The 13,154-nt window shown below is 33.2% G+C and overlaps 1 protein-coding gene across 1 annotated transcript; it reads right to left on the minus strand.

Annotated features, from left to right (window-relative positions):
* Positions 1-62: 62 nt before the first annotated feature.
* LOC146912422 (kinesin-like protein KIN-14K) lies at positions 63-7,048 on the minus strand. The gene is made up of 11 exons (XM_085720510.1): positions 6,585-7,048; positions 5,019-5,155; positions 4,779-4,933; positions 4,496-4,594; positions 3,887-4,086; positions 3,279-3,420; positions 3,143-3,198; positions 2,959-3,052; positions 1,583-1,767; positions 712-1,440; positions 63-609 (listed from the first exon to the last, which is right to left on the minus strand). Exons 2-5 carry the CDS (start codon positions 5,035-5,037, stop codon positions 4,051-4,053), a joined length of 309 nt encoding a protein of 102 aa, XP_085576636.1. The 5' UTR covers positions 5,038-5,155; positions 6,585-7,048; the 3' UTR covers positions 63-609; positions 712-1,440; positions 1,583-1,767; positions 2,959-3,052; positions 3,143-3,198; positions 3,279-3,420; positions 3,887-4,050.
* Between the last annotated feature and the right edge of the window lie 6,106 nt (positions 7,049-13,154).

Consider the following 13,154-nt stretch of genomic DNA (forward strand, 5'->3'; position numbering starts at 1 on the left):
AGCCATTATTCATTCATATCATATAAATATTAGAAGAAAGATAATTGAAAAAAAAGAAGCAATTATGTTGCTATAACACATCATTTCATTTCCAGAATATTGTTTCAAGCTTTGTTGATATTGGCAGCTTCAACCATTACACTTATGGTTTTACTGTCTAGTCTATATAATGATGTGACAACTATAAAAATGAGGAAGCTTATACATGAATTTTTGATTTCACTACAACAATTGCTAGGAAAAAATATCTAACCAATCATATGTAAAGAATACAATAACAAATGGTTAGCTGAGAGCCCCACATAAAACCTACAATTCATGCAACTTCCTTTGCTTATTTTTTTCAAAGCAAACTTAAATCTAGAGAGAACCTACAGCACCAGGTAGCAGAAGATTCTTTGCCGGTGGAAGCGTGGCAACAACACCTTTCTGAGGATCAAAGTACTTCTTATACACAACCTTCAGCTTTCCATTCTCAGCACCAGAGTGAAAACTCACCAACAGCCTAGCACATTCCATCAAAAGGTGTCACACGGTCAAAGTCCATTCAAGCTTCCCTAGGATGGTTTTCTCCATGATGAGTAATCTGCTCATGAGTGTAAGCTCTATCTGAGAGGCAAACAAAGTCATTGACCTCAGGTGGCCAGATTTCTTCATACTTTGATGGTCAGCAAAAATTTCTTGAAAAAAATTGTGATTTAGATTGAATACCTCAATTTCTTGAAAAGAAAAATGTTTGTTGACCGCTGATACAAATAATTCAAGTTTTCCGCAAAGGTTCTCTACAAATTTGGTCAAAGGCATTTCCCTTTCTGAGTTATATAATAACAACTGTTGTAAATCTTCAATGTGACTTTCACCAAGGAAATGTTCAGTAGACTTGGAAAATCGGTCATGTGCATGTTTGTTCAGTACAGGATAAAGAATTTCTTAAGAGCATTGTTGTGATCAGAAAGTTATAATCAGAAATTTGGACAATTGAGAACAAAAACATTGAGCATTTTAGCTGTAGAAGAGGGTTAGCTTTAAAAAATTTAGCAAAATTAAAATACAACAATTTAGTCAGATTCTACACACCAAAAAGGTAAGACGTGTAAGAAATATTACCTGTAGAAGATGAGGACATCAACCAAGAATTTTAGTTGGATTAGTATTGAGTCTAAATTTTGAGAACAGCCGGAACCGGAATTTCTTATTAGATAAAGCTCTTGCAGAATTTCTTTCAAATCTTTCTTGATAGCGTTATGCCAAAGATGGAAAACCTTAACCTGGTTGACCCAATCTTCTGTTTCTTTGTTATTCACTTTTGTCTGACCTGAAATTTCTTTGGAGTTCCTATTGAATGAACTCGGACCAAATGATTTTTCTATATGCAAGAATCCATGGCAACCTTGAATTTCCTCACTCTGAAAATATGTCCCAGTGAAGGTTTGTTTGTTGCTTCCAAGCCAAGAAACCAAAATCTTCGCAATTAGATTTGAATTATTAAAAAGGTGGGTGTGTGTGTGTGTGGGGGGGGGGGGGGGGGGGGGGGGGGGGTAGATAAATTTTATTCAATATTCAGTAATAAACTTTAGCTAACCTCTTGCAGTGCTGTTTCCATTGGTGCAATTTCATTAAAACACTAAGTAGCTTCTGCTTGTTTATCTGCTGACAGGAAGGACACAAAACTTCCTCCAGCAACATTATAGGAACACTACATATGAATTGCCACACAAGTGAGGCTTGCTCTTTAGTAGACAATTTTTGGATCAGAAGAGGAAAAACCTGCGGCAGTGGATAAATTTGATAGTAAGTATGATAATCAAAACTCAAGTATCTACAAATACATGCTCATGCAAAAATTTACATTATTGAAGAGTTTCAAAATTAAAGATGCAGGTCAAGTCATTTCTAAATATTTCTTGTTTTACCCCCTTCATACATTTCATTGTCGCGGAATCAACTTCATGGTTCAGACCACTTTGACGTATATAGCTGGCCTTAGCAACGTGGATGCCAGAGCAATTAATTGCATGAAAACTGTACTTTAAGCCCACACGTAAGAGAAAGGTATGCCAAGCCTGACCGTTAGCCATGACTCATAATTGACACCGGCATGGTCATTCTCACAAGTCAAATTAATGTCTGTTGGACATGGTTTTTACTTGCATTCAGAGAACAAAGAATGGATTTTTTTTTTGTCCCTTTCAAAAATTGAGGTACATCTTATATAATTCAATCACTCTAAGTTTAAGAGGTATATTGCATTTTATCCATTAGTCAAAATGCCCAATGAGTGTGCCCTGAGAGAAGGGTTTCTTTTTTTTTGTACACCTAGGAAAAGATTGAGGGGTTTGACCTCCTCAGGGCATATAGTAAATGAAACAAAGTTGAAAAGGGGAAAGGGGGGATGGGTTTACATTTTACCCTATACTTCTAGGTTGTTTTATTTAAGCTACAGTTATAAAGGTAGTTATTATCTGTTAATTAGTTAATCCCTTATTGGCTTCAAGTGCTCATAGAGTAAATTAATTGGATTGTGTATGCACGATACATGCTAAACTAACAGGACATCAACATTATTAAATTTCAAGCCTTTGCATTAATGCAGCTAAGTGTTGAGTTGGGAATTTATTTTTGAACGATGTAAAAGAGCTTGACACGCACATTCCGTACAGGAAAATCAGTGCCTAACTTCCTATTACAACTGCATTCAGTACCACGATCTATATCCTTTAAGAAAAAGTAGCCATCAAAATCGAATAAACCAAATTATATGAAACACAACACAAAATTCTCATCTGCAATGTTCAAGTGAACATATAGATTAATGAGTTTAAGTTGCGTTTAGTGAAACATGTACTGTATTTATCTCTACAGGTTCAAATAAATGGGAACTAATCCAACAAAAGCATAGTCACAAAGACAAAATAACCACATCTACCTTTCATGAACGTAATAATAGGAAATATTTACCTGCTCTTCTTCTTTCAGCATATGTTGGTAGACTGAGGTTTGTAAGATATCAATGCAGTACACAAGTTCTCGGAACAGCTTGGAAATATTCTCGCTACAGCTCAATGAATCAAACAAACCACCTATCATATAAATAGAATGAATCAAACAAACCTAAAGTTAGGGACTTTGCATGAGAATATACCTCCTGGCAGGAATTTGGTCTTGTGGCCCATCAACTCAAAATGGCAAAGAGTAAGTCTGTACAAAATATTTCAGCTAACAATTAGCACATGCAATACAGTTCCATTCATGACAGTAGCAGTGAGATCAAACCCTACCTTTCCATAACATATCAATGTTGTTCTTCAACATTGTTAATAGATTGGGAATTTCCTCAAGGACATCAATAGTTGTAATGGCAGCACTCGCAAGATATGGAGACAAAGAAGCAGAGAAGACATAGCCAGAGCTACTCAATCCCTGCCAAGATTGAAAACATAGAGATATCAGGCACCATCAACCAATCACTTAGTTATGCACATCGCTCTATCATGAAAATTTTATAGTTCAGACCTGCAAATTCAGGGATTAATGAAGAAAAAGTGGGGAAAAAAGAAAGAAATTCTGTGTAAAACACCATTCGGACTCAAATATAAGTAAAATTAACTAAATACATACTAATTAAGAATATTAGTTAACCTTGCTTATTTTTCTTGGTGCAATAAGAAAATTGCATTCTCCGAACTATCATTCTCTTCACTAAATATCCTTTGAAACTTGTTTCATGAGAACATTGATGAGTGGTGTTTGTTTCATGAGAACACTAATTGAAATATAACAGTAATCCAGTAAAATTAATTAGAATTTGCTTATATATTATGGACCACCAAACATCACTATTTTTTTTTACTTAAATTTAAGTGCGTAGGAAGTAAATTCTTAATACCTGATTCAACATAACCATCAACAGAGGATTGGAAATTTGAAGCATCCTTGAGGCGACTATCAGTTTCTTCAAGGGATGTTAGGACGGGCTGGTCCCACCTCTTCCTGGAACAACCTCGGATATTTTCTCTTGCAGCATTCTATACAAAGTGACCTTTCAGATTCTCAAGGCACTGCAACACAGGCACCATGGATGGATCCCTGCAAAATTTTATAATTAGTACAGATTAACATAGTGCAGTAGAAAAAAGGAAATTACAGTGTCATGTTTGAACAGAGCCATTCAATTTATTTTATTATTCAACATTATGCACGGCCTATGCTCGTATAAAGCTGGGTACTATTTTCACAATCCACAAAAGAAATCCAACTGAAGCAAATATTAAGCTCACAATAATAAAATACTAAACATCTTAATCAAATTATACATTGGTTCTCCTTCATTGTATGACAAAGGGTGAAACTAAGCATCCATTGCCAATGTACAGACAAATGGGGTATTTATCAAGCCAGCCCTTGAATCAAGGACATCCAATTGCCAAATATAGCAAACGTCATAACTCAGCATTTTTTTTTTCAAATTGCATCGTGCATAAGGAACTTCTTATACCTGCTCCAGGTCTGACAATTCAAATCCCGATAATCCCAGTTCATCCAAGGCCACCAGAAACCTTTCGACACTCATCAGCTCATTCGAAGAACCACTTCCCTGAAGTAAAAAATGCATTCTTTAGAAGAAAGAGGACATAAACAATATAATGAAAACAACTCTAACTTGATTTCAACTCAATTAATAAACAATGGATGTTAATGTATACATAATTGCTAGGGGAAAAGAAAAAGCATAGTATGTGAGCTTGAGCATATAACACAATAAAAGATATTCCTACTACCTCCAGCGAACCAGGAACCAGTTTGTCCAAAATGGTACATAATACGGATCCATCCCTCAAGCATGCCCTTAATTCTTCCTCAGAAATTTCTAAGGGCAGATTAAAGTTAGGAAGCACAACATTTATCCATGTTATCAGAGGTGCAAGCGGGATACCTAAAACCATATAAAAATCCAGTCAGTGTCGTAGATACGGAATGCAAAATTGCGAATAAACTATCCTCAGGACAGAAGCTCCAACTTGACCGGCGAGTTGTCATTTCCAAGCATAGGCAACAACGGCACTATCTGGACAAACCAACGGCATATGCAATCCCCAAAAATCCTTTCCCCAAAAATCTGATTCACTGAGAACTCCAGCTTCTTCAAGCTCCTTTCCTATCAAATCGAAAAAATATATATTCAGAAATTATGTAGATGTGATATAACCTTAAAAAAAAATCACATATTCCATGTTAGCTAGATGTGATATAACCTTAATCAAAAAATAAGTTTGCATCAACCCAAATTCTAAATTTCACACGCTATCACAAAAACCCAGTCAAACAAAACTCACCATACTGCTCACAAAGCTGCAGTCAAATGCATAATAATTCGCCTATAATTGAAGTTGTGGTCTCAAAGAGACATCAAAAACCTTGACACCATAAATCGCAACCATAATTACAATTGCAAATGAATATGGCACATTAAGGGAAACATGAAAAACCCAAAACCAAAATCCAATTGTCACAATACATTGTTTATATATTTTTTTCATCAACACACCACATCATATAAAACTCATGCACATATCAGAAATAACCAATATATAAGCCTCAATTTGCAATTAGTTTTCCTGATAATAAGACACCCAAGTTCTCTATCACAATAAGCCAAGCCAGAACAAAATATTCCTATAATATTTTAGGTTGAATGCACAACTTTGAATGAGCAAACGAACAAACCTCATGGAATACTAAAACCTCAGTCACAATTATGCAACTCACCGTATTATATGAATCAAGTGAAACAATGTATTGTTTTCAAATTCATCACATTGGATTCTTTGAAATAATTTTTCTGATTCACTTCTCTGATAAAGAATCCCAAATTCATTCTCATCTTTCAATATTTGTTTTAGTAGTCTTTCATTTGAGTCACTGCAACCATAGTGGAAATGTATATTTCAAAACAGGACAGACAGTGAAGGAAATGGAACTGTTTGATTGAGGAAATATGGTTCTAAGGTGAAAATTTCTATTATGGAACATTGCTATGATCCAAAAAGCTTCTATATCATGAAAAACACTAAAATCTCACCAACAAACACATAAGATTTATCATCTGTTCAACCCACAAAGATATTTTTTCCCTAAGAAATTTTTTTCCCTATCATAATTTTTTTCTCTCTCACACCAAACCCATTATTTATTCTCTCTCAAATTTTTAGGATAAAACTTGAGATCAAAACTAACAAAATCATCCATTTTCTTATTGAGACATTTTCTCAAACACTTTTTTTGTGAGTGCTCAATTTCACATAGAAAAATCATATACAAAATCATGTCAAAATAAAACAAATTGAATAAAACATAAATACAACAAAAATAAGATAAATTAAAAACCAGAAACTTCAATGTTACAAACATGCAACAAATAAATTAAAAGGCACATAACAAACTTGACATATAAGCACACAACCTTAAAACTACCTAAAAAACCATCTAAATTCAATTTAACAATAAAACATTCTTCACTAATCATGCAATAATCAACAATTAAAACATCAAGAACATAAATTCAATAAATTAAAAAAAAAACTAACCTGAAAAGCATGACTTTAGATTGCAAACAGCTCTTAACCCTTGTTCCTCATTACCATATTGAACCAAAATCAACACCAGAAACCAACATGCATGAGATTCTAGATCCAATTTCTGAAATAAACCCCAAGAGCAGAATAGAGAAAAGCTGCGCCCTAGAGGGAAGAAATGAGGAAAATGGAGCTTGCTGGAAGTATGAGATAACAATTAAGTCATGACTGTAGCCTTGCATGTTGGTAATTTTGAGTGAAAAGGGAGAAAAATTTGGAGAAGATGGTGAATAGTGAGGGGGACGATGGGTTTTTAGAAAGAGAAGGGGAAAAAAATTCTGAAGTTTAGAGAGAGAAGGGAAAAAATTTCTGTATATATAACATAACACCCATCAATTACCAATTTACGAAAATACCCCTCCAAGGGCAAAATTGTAAAAAGTACAGACATTCATTTTCCTATCTAGGTTAGTAGACCACGAATATATGGTGTGACCATGGTCTTTCATTCACTTATAAACTCATGTCTAATTTGTAAAAGTTATCCTCACTGTTTCTTTCTTAAGCGGTTTATTTTCTTCAACAAGAAATCAAATTTGTCATGGATTATATTTTACATAGATTTCAAAATATTAAATGGAGAATTTGTGAAAATTAATACTCCCTCCGTTCTATAACAAGTGAGCCATTTACAAAAAATATTGTCTCAAAAAAACCTTACAAGTTTCAGTCTCAACAAACTACTAAATTTATTTTTTTGTTAATATAAAATGACCTAAAAATTAAAAACCTTAGATCCTTCTAATAAACTATTCATTGCAACATTTGATGTTGTTCTGAATTGATTCAAAATCTTCTTTAATCAATTAACAAAAAAATCATTTTAGAAAATTATAAATATTAGATCAATCACCTACAATTCATTTTCTCTTGAAGTCATGCATTTCAATCGCAAATAACTGAAGGAATTTTAAGAGGAGTTTTTCAAAATTTTAATCCTCTTAGCGGAACAAATCCTATTAAAACGAAACGGATCTTGATTAAATCATTAATCACAAATCAAACACAAATTTAAACACTTTAAAATTCATGTGTTTACCTCTTGAACACAAAACCTTTGTAGCAGAATTGTTTCTGATCACGAGCAAAGTAACATAGCAATGTCTCTACTCAGTCCACACAAACAGAACTTCTCCGATGACCAGTTCTAGCTAATTCCGACGGAGATTCAGATAGAATGAGGTTTAGAGAGAGACGACTAGGTTTCTAATTTTTAGAATTAGGTTAAGCGTTTCAACCACTAAAAGTTTCAACACAAGGGTTCTATTTATAGAACCACTTGTGTACTCATAAAGTCAAACACTTGAGTACACTGTAGCTTACGGTGCACTATATTTCATATAAACACATCGTACCTTACGGTGGACCACGTTCTCTATTTTCATAAATTAAATAATAAGTTATACTCAATTATTTTAATTACTAATAAGTCCTACTAGTTATTATTTTTTAAATAAGTCTGTCTTATTTATTTCTCTCATCTATCTGTCATTTGTGTGTGACCCTATAAGTTCTCGTAACGACATATTTAATATTATAAACAATGAGCGGTGTCTAGCAACACATCACTGCTACCCAAGTGACAAGAATATCATGTGATCTGACGAAACCTCTCTGTGATAATGATCATGTATATAATTACCTTTTTGCCCTCATGTCTATATTGAACACAAGACATAGCATGTCATCCTTGTCCAGTTCAATATTGAGTCCGTAGACATTTCTCCTGTTATGTAGGAGGGGCAAATTCCATCTAGGCCACTCATGTCCCTCAACATGATTCGTGGAGTACCCATCAACCAACTTTATAGTCATCTTACTACAGACAACGTTTGAATGGTGATAAAGCACTTGAGTCCAACATCAAGGGTACATAGTGCTTTCAGGTCAAAGGGTGGAATACACCGCTATCACTATGAGAATATCTTATGACACTTTTCATAACTTTTACTATGTAGTATTCTCGTGGTGGGTCAATCCAATATAAATATTACTCCTAATATTTATATCTATTTGAAGACTTGATAACTCTTCATCCATGATCTGCGAGAGATGTGATCATCAGTCTATCCACATAATAGTCTCCATGCTTTAATGATATCTCATATCACAATAAAGCTTGACTACATAAACTTTAAGAATAGTGCACTTATGTTTAATAAGGTCTCACAATTAAGTTATACTTAATCTTCCATTAAACAGACTAACTATTCAAGTGACTTTATTATTTTAAAACAAAACAACAAAGAAATGTCTTATTATTATATATATATATATATATATATATATATTCACAATATATATTTATATAAATATCATGATACAAATCCAAACTCAATCAATAGAGATTGGCTATTAGGGCTTACTCCAACAACAACAACAACATGCACAAACCATCAATATGTCTTACAAATATTAATCATGAACTGCGCTCATCTATTTCAATCAAACAACATCACGAATTACATGCACAAACCATCACTATATCTTGCAAAATATCATATATCTATCTCATTCTTTATGTATTAAATATAACTCTATAAATCATGCATGTCATGTGAGAATAAATATTATTTATGTTAGATGTACAACGTGATTGTAAATTTTAACCACTATTACACTCATGTACTATAACTGATTTTTTTTTTTTTTTTTTTTATAAATAATTGCATAAAATTTTGTAACGTTATATTACTTTATAAACAAATAAATTATGAGCTACATTATTTACCAATTTGAAATTATATGAGAAACATCATCAATGTTAATTATTTATACTGTCTCTTTCATTTGTGTTCATACCATGTAATGTGAGAATAAATATTTTATGAATTTTGCATGCATTAAAATGGCACATGAAAGAAACCGTTATAATTGTAAAATTGTTGTTATTAATAGCCATTTCTTTTGAGTAAATTACACTCTCATTCTTTGAGAGATGTTTAAATTAGACTACCATCCCCTTTTATATTAAAATGTACAATTTCCTATACTTTTATGCAAAACATATTAGAAAAATATTATACTCCTTTTCTTTGAGAAAAACTTGAATTACACCCCTTCGTTGTAATGTTAAAGTCTACACTTTCCCTCACTTAATATTTTTTTTTATTTTAAATTTTAATAGTTCAGCAACAGAAATCTAATGCACACAAGAAAGTGAAAACTTATGCTCATCGATTTTATTATAATAAAAAATCATTTTTTTTATATTCAATATCATTAACAGGTAGTTTTAAACATTATATTTTTTATTATTATTTTTTTAAGCAAAAGAAAACATAATAAATAAAAGGAAAAAGATACAAAGATTGGGGGGACATAGGACCTGACCCAGGAAAACCCAAACAGGAGTACATCGTGATAAAATAGCCTAAGTGGATCTACTCTAATCTATCCTAACAAATATTCAATAATCACAGGCGCAACCCAGCGAACCCGCGTACGGGCAAAACCAGGTTATAAAAAAAGAGTGAAAAGTGAACTTATGCAGAGGATAGCTAGAGTGCAAATACGGTGAATGGATTGACCGCCAACACGGTAGCAAAATCCAAGTGCCAACCGCTCCCTAAATAACAGCAAGCATAGAAAGCTCTTTCGAGCACACAACGCCTAAGAACTCAGATCATGGGATGAGTCCAATACGTCAGAAACCAGACCCTTACGGGTTGAACGAACCAGACCCTCTCGGGTTTTTGTAACAGACCCTTTCGGGTTTACGCAACTGAACCACTGCAAAACAAGGCCACGTCACCTATCACCCAATCTCTGATCGAACAAGAACACAAAACAAAACATACAACAAAAAACAACGCATAATACAAAAACAAAACAAACAAACAGAAATACCAAAACAACCCCAAGACCACTGGCGTGAAGGCGGCAAATCGGAAGCCAAGATATTTGCAGATCTCAACAGATCTGAGAGGAACCAGAGATCAAAGGCTTTGAACGGAGTGGATGACTGGAACTAAGAAGGGAGGCACGGCGAGAACCACCACCGACCCAACAAAGAACCACCCACCTACTCACCACCCACAATCCACCAACCAACACCAACAACATGAATCCGAGCAACTCAAGCAGCCGGAGGAAACAGCGCCTCTGTCAAAGCCGCGCCAACCTACAAACACCACCATCGCGGAAAAGGTAACTAAAGCAGGGCCGGGAACAGATCCGACGAACCACGACCAAGAATCCGCGGAGAGCGACGCCGGAAAAATGGTCACCGGTGGGAAAAAGGAGAACAGCCCGACGGAGAACCAGTGATGGTGCGGAGGGAGGGGAAGCCTCATCACACCACCACCCACCATGTCTACATCTTAGCAATCAGATTTGGAATAAGGGAGGAGGTACACGACAGTGGAAGGCTTTAGAGAGAAGGCAGAGAAAAAGTTGTTTTAGAGAGAGAAAAAGTTCACCAATCTTAAACATTATTATAAAATATGAAACAACGCAAAATAAACTAATTTTAAAAAGGTATGAAAACCAATAAAATATGAGTATTAAAAAAAAGTATTTTATATTCTATATCATTAAGTTAATAATAAAATGATATTTTTTTATCATTGGCATTGAAAGTAAAAAGAAATGAACTAATTTATCATGAATGGTGGAACAAAATTTGTAAATATCATAAAAAAAAATATATTATTTTACGTAAAAATGGATTAAAACGTAGTACATAGGTAATTCAAATAGGACGGGTTTAATTTAAGCATGTCTAAAGGGAGGACATTATAATTTATTTTTGAGGGGAGTATAAGTAAGGAGAGGAATGTATTTCAAGATTCTCGTAGGAGAGGGGAGGGGGGTGTAATTCACTCATTCCTTATTCCAAACTAATTAATCATTAAACAACTAATTTTAGTTATTTGTATGTATTAATAGTAATGTTTTTTTGTCAAATAGTGATTTCTTTTTATATTTCTATAAAAAAAATATTATCATTAAATATTAGTGTGAACCTATTTTCGTAAAAATGGAATATATAATTTTATCTCTTCAAAAATTAAAACTTTATTCAATCTTGGTGTGGAGGTATTTACCAATAAGGTTGATTTTATAAAATTATTTCTCATTAACGATTGAGAAAGAGGGATCAAAATAATAATAAAAAAAAGAGAGTAATTGATAGTAAATAATATCATAAAAAAAACATTAAAAATGCATTAGAACAACTCTCACTTTATCGTCAATTCTTTTGATCCAAGGGAACAAAGAGAAATTAACATGAAAGAATGTAACAAAATGGGAGTAAAGAAGATCTGAGGAGGGTGCTGATGAACAAAACCAAGATGACAAGAAAGAAGACATATCATAACTTCTTTATATTGGAATGCATCTTAGTATTGTAATTTTTTTAAAAGGTATCGAATTGTTTTACTCAATCATGAATAGATGTTGAAAATTGAATCATGAATAATTGCGGTTTTAAGAAAAGTGTATATTTTAATTAGTTTGGTTATATGAAGTGTTTATGTTTTGATTTATTTGGTTTCATTATGAAGTTTTTATATTTTGATTTGGGTGGTGTTTGATGTTCTTTACAATGTCTATAGCTTACGTGCGGAAACATTTTCTAACCATGATTCACAAAGTCTTGATATTAATTCTAAAGCTCAATTTCTATTATGTGTATCTCATTGGTATCAATTTGAGTCTAAAGGTGAGAAATACACATTGAATTGAATTTCGCTGTTTTTTTTTTTTTTGAAAATCTTTTCCAAGTTGTTAAACAAAAAGAGTAAGCAAAGATAAATAGAGAAGACAGCAACACGTACAATAATCCTGGTTTACCCCACAATTTGAGGTTAGTCCAATCCCTTGCACTTTCAAGAGATTTTCTACTATACTCACACAAGATTGCAATTACTTAGACACAAGAATCTAAGATTTTCTTGCCTCACCTTGAGGACTTCTACAATCAGAGTTTACAAATAAATTTAATTTAATATAGTTTACACTTTGGCACTTAGAGAATGGTAAACTAATTAAAGCTCGTTAGACTTCAGACACTTAAACAAAAAAAACCAATGCAAAAGGTTAGAGAACATGTTTTCAAAATTTGATGGAAGTAATTATTTGTAAACTAATTATTTCTTGTGATGGAAGTAAAATAATTATTCAATTTGTAAACTAATTATTTCTTGTGATGGAAGTAAAATAATTAGTTTACAATGATAACACAAGAAATAATTACCTTAATTTTTTTCTATGAGAATGGTAAACTAATTATTTCTTGTGATGGAAGTAAAATTTGATGTTGATTTAGTTGATGTTGGTGAAATTCGCAAAAATTGGGAGCAAAATCGTATTTGGATGTTTTGAAACACAATAGTTTGTGTTTCTATCTGTTATGTTTCTATAACATAACGCAACGTGAGTTAACTCGCGCATGTTGTACCTCAGCGTGACTTAATTCACGTTGTAAGTACCGAGGGTGACTTAAGTCACGCATGGGTACTTTGGTCTTTTCAAATGGGAGTGAGCAATATTCAAGGGTAGAAGAGCAATTATCAA

The sequence above is a fragment of the Medicago sativa genome, chromosome 6 (genome assembly GCF_051527215.1).
Source record: "Medicago sativa cultivar Bolivia chromosome 6, Bolivia_mono, whole genome shotgun sequence".
In the NCBI taxonomy this organism is placed as follows: domain Eukaryota; kingdom Viridiplantae; phylum Streptophyta; class Magnoliopsida; order Fabales; family Fabaceae; genus Medicago; species Medicago sativa.